At 50.7% G+C, this 9,911-nt stretch overlaps 1 protein-coding gene across 1 annotated transcript; it reads right to left on the bottom strand.

Moving 5' to 3' along the window:
• Positions 1–479: 479 nt before the first annotated feature.
• Positions 480–9,911, bottom strand: Sdhaf2 (succinate dehydrogenase complex assembly factor 2). Its single transcript, XM_010633019.1, has 4 exons — positions 9,841–9,911; positions 5,238–5,455; positions 5,051–5,160; positions 480–901 (listed from the first exon to the last, which is right to left on the bottom strand). Exons 1-4 carry the CDS (start codon positions 9,874–9,876, stop codon positions 771–773), a joined length of 495 nt encoding a protein of 164 aa, XP_010631321.1. The 5' UTR covers positions 9,877–9,911; the 3' UTR covers positions 480–770.

Raw genomic sequence — 9,911 nt, 5'->3', positions numbered from 1 at the left:
CCCCCCCCCCGCCTGTCCGATGAGGACTCCGAAGCTCACAGTGCAGCTCTTGTGTCGGCTCGGTCTTCGGCTCTGCCCACCAGGATGCTCCCAGCCACTCTGGGCGACCGTGACCGTCCTCACACAGCCGGGAAGAGCCGCCTCAGGGAGACCCGCCCGGCAGATGGGGCTGAACACTGGGTGAGCACACCGCCTGCAGGCACTGGTGAAGACGGGGCTGTGCTGCAGAGCCGCCGGGAGGAAAAGCTGCGCTGTGGCTGCAGGTGACACAGGAGACCGAATAGAAATCAGAGGGCCTGGACGCTGCCGCTTCCTTTCTCCCATGTTCTTTACGACTGTAAGTGCACGCATTAGAAGTGTGAAGATGGCACTGCTTATAAGCCACACGCCCACCCTGCCCTGTTCTGCCTGCCTTTCTCTGACCAGGCAGGTGCGGGGGGCCCAGGCAGCTTCCCTGGCCAGGGAGGAGCACACCAGGCTGGAAGGGGGATTCACTTTAACAAAGCCAGAGGAAGCGGGTGCAGATGGCAGGGCTCTTCCCGCAGCACTCGCAGCCAGGCTGGTCCCTTCCCAGGAACACGATGGAGCCACAGTGCCCTCTTGTGGCAGGCCTGGCCCACAGCAGCCAGTTGAAGCCCCACACTGCCTGGGAGGGAGGCCCAGGAACACTGGTCCCCTTCTGAGGGCCGGCTGTGTCCACTCTTCCCGACACCTCCAGAGGAGCAGTGTCTATGGAGAAGCAGGAAGGCGGACTGGGTCCCGAGTGGAGCTCAGCGTGGCTCTTCAAAGAGGTATTCCAGGTCTGGGGCGCGCAGCCGCTGCTCCCTGTTTTTGTTTTTAGTGAAGTCCCTCAGTAGGGCCATGACTTCATTTTCAAATACCTCCGGGGCTGGTCTGGCTTCTGCAAGAGAGGAGCAGACAGAGGGTTACACATCCCCAGTGAGGACCAGCGCAAGAGCCTGGACCCGGCACGCTGGCTTTGCTGAGACAAGGTGGCGACAAGGCCACCTCCACCCTGCTCCAGACACAGGTGATGGCGCCTCATGGGCAGGCCCAGCCGGCCCATCTGCAGTTACTGAACAGCGGCTCCCACCTGATCACACAGCCAGGGCCAGCACAGGACAGGGACCGTGCTGCCTGCTGCAAGGCGAGACACACATCTGACCCAGGCCCTAGTCGTGGCCAAGCCACAGCTCTGCTCTGGCTTTTGGTGTCCTCCGTGTGCTGTTTCAATTCCCTGGGGTCAAGCACAGGCTTAAAATGTTAAGTGGAAAATTTGAGGGGTAAACGAGTTTACATCACATGCTGTTCTGACACAATCCCATGGCCTGGCCTGGGAGTCCAGGGGACTGTGCTGATCCACCCGCCCACTGGTCACTCGGCAGCCACCTCCCTTCTCAAATGAACTGGAGGAGCGGGGCATGGTGGCGCACACCTGTAATCCCAGCACTGGGGAGGCTGAGGCAGGAGGATCGCTGTGAGTTCGAGACCAGCCTGGGCTACACAGTGAGTTCCAGGTCAGTCTCAACTACATAGTGAGACCCTGTCTCAAAAAACCAAAAAAAGAATATCAAATAAACTGGAGGCCCAGCCTGTGTTCTCTAAGCCTAATTTCCTCATTACGTCCAAGACCACAAAGATTATGGCCAAGAGCCACGGGGCACAAATGGAAGGACAGGTGAACGCTGCACTGTGCGGCAGAGCTGCAGGACATGGGAAGAGAACACGCAGCCCTCAGTGTCACCTAGGTCCAGGCTCCTGTGGGGTTCTTGGTGCACACTGTGCTTTACTTCGGATCTACAGCATCCTCATACAAGAGCTCTACTTCCTCTAGCAGTTAGAGGCCTCGGCTGCAAGTGATAGAACTAAGAACCAGTAAACGTAAGCAGGAAGGACTTTCCCAGAAGGATGTTAGAGGCCCAGGGGGCAGCATGACCCTGGAGAACCTGGTGTAGCGGACAGGCCCAAAAGGCACCAGGAGCAGAGACCAGAGTGGCAGCCTCGGCTCTGGGCAGGGGGTGGGCTGTGTGCTGCCACTGCCAACCTCACAGCATCTTGGCAACAGGCTGAGCCATCCACCAGTAAAGCTCAGAATGGAGCCCAGGCCACTGGGCAGAGCCCTGGGTCAGCATAGGGCCTAGCATCTGGACTGCATCCTGGGGTCTGTTGACCATCAAAGTAAGGCCTTCCTAGGACAAACAAGAAAAGCCAGAAAGTAACAAGCACCATGACTTTTTAAAGGGGAAATGACCTGAGTTTGCAGGGCCTGGGAGGCAGACACGGGTGCAGTGTAACAGTGAGAAAAGCTCAGCTGAAACCTCTAATGACATGGTAAGTGCCAAGGCCCTGGGAGCCAAAGACCCAGAGGGGCTTGGGTGGCAGGCACCGGTAGGGAAGGAGCAGCACAGTCTCCAGTTCCTCAAAGGCAACACAGGGGAGCAGTGAGGCCAGGAGAGGGCAAAGAAAGCACCGCCTCCTAGGTGGTCACTGGGCCCCCCCAGCACTGAGGCTGCACTGCAGGACACCAAGGGGCAGCCTCAGGCCCCAGCCTCTAGCTACAGCTAACAGAGCAGCTGACAATGCCTTGAAGGTAACCAAGGCAAAAACAAAATCCAAACCACTCAACCACTCAGTCCACCAAACTGATCCCAAGAGGATAGTGGCGGTGAACCTAGGGCACACACGCCACACCAGCTGTGCGTTATCCCTGAAAGCGCTAACAGTTTGCCATCACTGGCCTTAGAAGAAGCGTGCCCATCTCGATGCACCAACAACTCAGACCCCAGTGTCTGCGCCTGACCAGAGGGCTGGCGTTCCACAAACAATTACGTAATACAAGCACACAAAAGAAGGGAAAGAGGACTGACTATATGGGAAAAGCAACAGCAGCGGACTCAGGGATGACTCAGATGGAGATACCAGCCAGGGCACTGAAGTCACTGGGCCTGACACTACAGCGCTTGTGGAAAGGAAAATGAAATGCATGAGCAGGTGAGGAATCCCAGCATGGACTAGAAATGCAGAAAGCCAAACAGAAATGCGCAAAATAAAAACACAGCAGTGGAAATGCAGGACAACCTCAACAGGCTCATCACAGGATCTGAGGTAAGCAAGCAGAGAATCAGCAGAAGACAGGATGAGAGGTGCCACTCAATGCAAACTGCAAAACCATGCGGGAAAAGACAAGACACAAAACAGAACCCAAGAGCTAGTGGACAGTGGGAAACTACTCTAAGTCAACCAGAATCCCGAGAGGAGGGGTAATGGCTGAGACCATCCCGAAACACTGAGCACAACAGACCCGAGAGCTGAGCAGGATCAGCACTGAAATGCACTGACCGTAGGTACTGTGGGAGCATGGCCAGAGCGACACGGTGCTCTGCAGCTGAGGCACGCAGGGTTAGGGTTAACTGAGGGTGCGTCTGTACAGAAGACAGCAGGACAGCCCCATCCTCACCATGTGTGTCCTCAACACAGGCTGGGGCAATGGGGCCGCTCAGCCATACACTGGGCCCTCTAAAACTGTAAGCCTTTGCTAAGCCAGCAGGATCGTGCCTCTGGTCCCAGCTACTCACGAGGTAGGAGGGTTGTTGAAGCCAGGAGCTTGGGGCCAGCTTGGGCAACACAGCAAGACCCTGTCTCATAAATTAATAAAAAGATAAGAGCCTTTTCTCTTTACAAGTGATTATCTCTGGTGTCCAGTACAGTGACAGAGAGCTAACAATGCATAATCACATCCAAACAGCTAGGAGCTGAGAGAGCACTGGAAACGCCGATGAATGATTACACTGTGTACACAGAAACAGGGATCACAGCCCTCTCCTCAGACACCAGCAGGGAGAACAGCTGTGGTAGCCAGCACAGAGGGCTCTGGAGGTGCCAGTGCTGAGCACCAAGACCACCACTGCCACAGTCCAGTGCCATTACAGACACCCGGAATGCAGGGCACTGTAAGCGAGGAAGATGGGCCGGACACAATACCGGAGGCAGTCCATCAGGGCTTTCCACTGCACGGAGCGAGGAGGGGCAGAAGCCCACCACCGCAGGCGCAGACCCAACCTCCTCACCTACGAGCCCAAGTGGGCATGTGGGAAACCAGAGGACACAGCAGATGCGGAGAGCAGTGTCAGGCAGCCTGGCCCAACCTGACCCCATCGAAACCTACAGGCGCTGTGTTACGACGTTGTGTTCACCCACACACGGAGCATTTATAAGACACCCACACCTCAGGCATAAAACCAACCTCAGCAAATTCTGGAAAATTCCCTAGTATTTGAAACTTAAGCAGTATACTTCTAAATAAAGGGGCTGGGGATGGAGCTCAGTGGCGCCGCAGGCGCAAGGTCCTGAGTTCAATCCCCAGTACCAAACAAAAAACAAAAAACAACAGTCTAAATGATGCATGGGGCAAAGAAAAAGTCAAAAGGAAAATTAGAAAACATTTTGATTTGAAGGAAACAAGAACATAATAAACCAAAATTTCTAACATGAAGTTAAAGTGGTACTTAAACAAATTTATAATACCTAACACACATGGAAAAAGTGGTGGCCAATGAGCTAAATTCTACCTTAAGAAATCAGAAAATGCCAAGTAAGCCTAAAGCCAGTGGAGGAAAGGAAATAATGGAGATAAGAACAGAAATCAATGAAATAAAAAAATAAAAAAACTGGTTCACTGAAAAAGGGAGAAAATCACATTTACCAGTAACAGAAATAAAGGAACATCCCTACAGCTCCTCAACTATGAGGAGAAAAATCACAAACACTACGAGAGCTGGCACAGGGACGGCAGGCAGCACGCGGGCTGTGTCAGCAGAGCTGGTTACCCACACTGCCACGCTGCTGGACTTACACAAACCCACCAGGACCACAGGCATTAAGTGGAGACCACTGGCTGCCAGGATGTGCACATTTTGGTAACATCTGAACTGGGTTAGGGTCCACTGTCTATGACATGAATGAAAGAGTAAGACCAGCTAGGACTTAATTTCACATGCAACTCAGCCGGGGTCCCCTGCTTTCAGAGAATGCCGCTCCCCACAGCCAGTACCTGTGGCCCAGTAGTAAATATCCCAGTCGTTACTGGGCTCATTAATCAGGCGATCATACATGTTCAGCTGTTTCTCTGTCATGTGGTGCAGATGCTCTTTAGCGAAGAGACTAAAAGCAAGTAAGAGAAACTGGTTGAAAAGACGGTCTCCAGTCCAAAGGAAGCAACCCGCCCTCTGTCCACATACCTGAGAAGGATGCAGTTCTCCAACATTCCCCTCTTCCTGCTCTCATAGAGCAGCCGGGCACGCTTAGTTTCTAGGGATTCATCAGTTCTCTCCTGCCACGGGGGCAAGGGGATTTCGATCACATCTTTCTGAGAATCTGCGGGACTGTCACCTCTGTGGAAGCATCTGGATGATGTCCTGCTGCACAGAGGAGACGAGAGACTGTGTCTTGACAGCACCTGAAACAAGCCACAGGCACCTTTATAGCAACAACAGCCACCATCACTGCTGTTCAGACACCAATGAGGCACTGAACATGCGGGGTCTTAGACGGTTTTAGGAGGTTACAGGGATATAGTTCCCACTTTCAGTCCAGGAATCCAGGAACCCAAGACTCAGAGAGACAAAGTCATCCAAATAGGGATGCAACACATACATTCTCAACCAGTCTCTCCGAACTTGCCTGGGCAGGAATGTTTTCTGCCCCCTTTACATTCCAAGCAGCCTTACAGATGGTTTGTATTCCAGGCATTTGTTCATGTTAGACCCTGAAGATTCGCAGGCAGCATGGTCCCTCCTCTCCCAATCCAGAGAATCTAATGGGAAGGGGACGGCAGCACAGGGGCACAGCAGAAGCCCATGGCTCCATCCCTAATGGAGATGCAGACTTGACAAGGGCACAAGGATTGACTCCGACTTGGAGAGACCCAGCGAAGACTGCTGCACACCCACTGAGAGTGAGCCAGGTCCACTGAAGCCAGGAAGGTCTGTGCCCACCCCACTCCAGCACGCACGATGACAGGGAGACCCGAGCTCCTTGTGTCCACATGGAATAGACTCTGGGTTTACCTGAGGGCCCGCTTCTGCTGCCTAAGTGCACAGGAAGGGTCACCTGCTGGGGGCCTTGGGAAGCACAGCAGACAGTGTGCCAAAGTCCCCACCCCCAGCTCAGTGTTTCTGTCCCTCCAGTCTCAGAGCTCAGGAGGCCCACTGCATGTGCCCAGCAGCCACTGAAAACAAAGACGGCCCGACAGCCTGCTGCTGAGCCAGGGGACCCTAACAGAGAGCAGGGAGGCCAGTGCCACCCAGTGCAGGGGAAGAGCCAGCGAGCACTCGACGTGGGTGCCTGAGAGTGAGTGAAGTCTACGTCCTGTGAACCCCGGCAGCCCTGGTGCCCTGCAGCGGTCTAGGGGCTGGGGAGGGAGAGCTGAACCACCTGCTCCGAGGAATTCCATCGTGCACACAGACCCCAGAGGGAGCAGGAGGACGCCAGCTCCAGAAGGGAAACCCTTCAGCCCCATCTAAAGGGAAACGGACAGCCAGGGGTCGGGTGAGGACACCTCCACAGGGAGGGCAGAGCCCCCGGGGTCCCTAGCCAGTGACTGGTGTAGGTCTGTCCTCTGTGGAGCCAGACCATAAATCTGGGTGAGAGGGACTTTTTCATATGCAGAGATTCTGATACAAACTTCCAAGGTACACAAATACACAGGATAATGTGGCCCAACCAAAGGACCAAAGTGAATCTCCAGTAACCAAGCCTAAAGTCTCAGAGGTATGTGACCCACCTAATGAAAAATTTCAACAAGCTCAGGAAAATGACACTTGAATAAAATGAGAATATCAACAAAGAGTAAATACAGAAGAAAAAAAGCCAAAAGAAAATCTGGAGCTGAAGAATACAATAATCAAACTGAAAAAAATGAACTTGAGGGACTCAAGAGCTGATTTCATGATACAAGAACAAACTCAATCACAGCTTCCTTGAAATTATCCAGGCAGAAGAGCAAAATTAGAAATAAAGCCTCGGGAATTTATAGGACACCATCAAGCAGACATATGAACACATTATGGGAGTCCCACAGAAGAGAAAGGCTAAGGAAACAATGGCTGAAAACTTCCCAAATTTGGGGAAAGAAATGGACACCCATGTTCACAAAGCCCAAGAGACCTCTACTAGTATGAATTCAAAGAAGTGTGCACCTACACAGGTTCTAACGAAACTGTCAAAGTCAGGAAAGAGACACCAAGAGTGTGTGTACACAGGGATCTCATGAGGACACAACACAAAGTGGCCCTGTGCAAGCCAGGGGAGAAACCCGACACCTCCAGCGTGGACAAGCCTGAGGAACCAAGAAAAACAAATATGGTGTCCTGTACAGCAGCCCAAGCAAATGAACGGAATGAAGCGACCTGTAATGAACCAAACATTGGTTTCCTAAGACCCACCTTAAACAATCTGGAGCAGAACCTCTAGGATTGGGCCCTGGAAAATGCATTTTCGTGGGGGAGGGTTTGAGACAGGGTCTCACTATGTAGTTGAGACTGACCTGGAACTCACTATGTAGCCCAGGTTGGTCTCGAATTCACGGTGATCCTCCTGCCTCAGCCTCCTGAGTGCCGGGATTACAGGCGTGCACCATCACACCCAGCGAAAATGCATTTTTAACAAGACTTCTAGAAGTGTCTGTAACCCTGAAAAAAGAGCCAAGATCCTGGGTTCAATCCTCAGTGCCAAACACACATGGGCGCGCACACACACACATAAATGGGAGGTAAAGATCTTTCCAGACATAGAAGCCACAGGGCTCATCCCCACTTGACTTGCCTCATTGCTAAATGGAAGCCTTCTGGTGCACATGTCAGGGTGCTACACTGTAACACAGAACACAGAAAAGTGCAAAACTTCTGGGAATACAAATATGCAGACAAATACAAATACTGCAATATTGCAGGTGGTATGTAAATCCCCAAACTAGAGAATGAACCCAGGGTCTTCACACTGAGCTACATCCCCAGCCCTTTTATTTACTTATTCATTTTCCAATTTTTTGAGATAGGGTCTTGCTAAGTTACTAAATTGCTCAGGCTAGGCTCACTGCAAGTCTGCCGCCTCGGCCTCCCAATGCGGGGGATTACAGGAACGCACCATCATATCTGTATTTTTTGTTTTGCTTTGTTTTGCAGGTGGGGACACCTATAACCTGTTGGTTTGAGGATAGCCCAGGCAATTTAGCAAAATTCTGTCTCAAAACTTAAAGATAAATGGTAAACAAATACATAAGTAAATAAAGGGCTGGGGATGCAGCTCAGGGCTCTGTGAGTTCAATCTCCAGTAGTGCAAAACCAAAACAGAACAACAAAACCAAACAAAAAGCAAAACAAAACCTCTGTGAAATTAAAAACACAGAAGGGAGAAATGAAAGAACAGAGTTTATGTATGCAATTGAGAGCTTGAAATAAACTATTATAAGATACGTAAGACCCACAGTAACCACAAAGAAGTACCTGATAGTGAGAGAGGAAAATGAACCAACGCGTGTCATCAGAAAAAAAGGAAAAAAAATCCTACAAGACATAAAACAATGAACAAAATGGCAACAGTAACTCTTTCCCTATCAGTAAATAAATATAGATGGACTAAACCACCCAGTCAAAAAGAGCTCAGAGGGTGGCTGCCAGGCAAGTGCAAGATTGAGTTTGATTCCTGGGACTAAAAACAAAAACAAAAGAGGATGAATGGATTTAATAAAACAAAACAAACCACCAAGCTCCAACGCTGTGCAGTCTACACATCTCACTCTAAGGACACACACAGGCTGAAAGTGAATAAACAGAAAATGGTATTCCATGCAAATGGTATCCAAAAGAGCAAAGGGACAGCAGACTATAAAACAGACTTTAACACTAAATTTAATTCAAAATTATCACACGAGACAATTACATAAGAACAGGATTAATTCACCAGAAAGATGACACAATTACAAATACATATGCATGGGTCAAGGATTTAGCTCAGTGGTTCCTCCGCCTGCCTCGCAAGCTCAAGGTCCTGAGTTCAATCCCTGATACAAATAAATAAATAAATATGCACCTAAAATTAAAGCATCTAAATATATTAAGCACACATTAACCAAAATGAAGTATGAAAACAACAAGGGATAACTGCAGATTTCAAACAATGCAGTTTCAACAATGGCTAGAACACCCAGACAGCAGCTGCCAACAAAGAAAGAGGACATGAACAGCACTGTGACCAAAGGCAGCCAACAGAAAGACAGAACGTTCCACCCTCTCTACACATTCTTCTCACGCACACAGAACGTTCTGCAGGACAGATCACAAGTTCTATCTCAAATTTAAGACGACAACTCGCACAAGTATCTTTTCCAGCCACATTAGAGTGAGGCTGGAAATCGACAGTAAGAAGAAAACGAGGAAATTCACTAATCTGTGGAAATTAACTCGCTCTTGAACAAGGTCAAAGAAGAGATCAAAAGAAATTTAAGCACTACCTTGAGACAAACTAAAATCCAACAAATTATGAGATAAATCCAAAACACTACCAAGAGGGAAGTTTACAATGATAAAAGTCTATAACTTAAAAAGAATAAAGATCACAAGACCCCTAAGCGACATCAGGACAGCTCTGGAGACTAAGAACAGGGAGGTGGAAGAGGGCGCTCGGGCGGACCAATCAGCAAGATGTCACCGAGCGACTTCGACCTCGGGGGTTGACCTTGCCCTGAACTGCGGGCAGGACAGGCTGCCTCCTCTCGGTGACCACGGAAGATGGAACCCGGCCCGGTGCTGCCTGCCCTGAGCCCCAGACCCTCCACCCCCTTACCCGCGCCAGCGTCCGCAGCACAGGGACCACGGCCATTTTTCCGCCACACCGGAAGACCGCGCGTCAGCTAC

The sequence above is a fragment of the Fukomys damarensis genome, unplaced genomic scaffold (genome assembly GCF_012274545.1).
Source record: "Fukomys damarensis isolate Sample0158 unplaced genomic scaffold, DMR_v1.0_HiC HiC_scaffold_27, whole genome shotgun sequence".
Lineage (NCBI taxonomy): Eukaryota > Metazoa > Chordata > Mammalia > Rodentia > Bathyergidae > Fukomys > Fukomys damarensis.
This window is presented reverse-complemented; position numbering and strand designations above follow the sequence as displayed.

What these genes read in the sequence shown, in the direction of transcription:
- Sdhaf2 (XM_010633019.1), bottom strand. Translation starts at nt 9,876, where the DNA reads ATGGCCGTGGTCCCTGTGCTGCGGACGCTGGCGCGG. An exon ending in GAGAACTGCATCCTTCTCAG is followed by an intron (nt 5,161 to 5,237) that starts GTATGTGGACAG and finishes ACTTGCTTTTAG; the next exon opens with TCTCTTCGCTAAAGAGCATC. An exon ending in TATTTACTACTGGGCCACAG is followed by an intron (nt 902 to 5,050) that starts GTACTGGCTGTG and finishes CCTCTCTTGCAG; the next exon opens with AAGCCAGACCAGCCCCGGAG.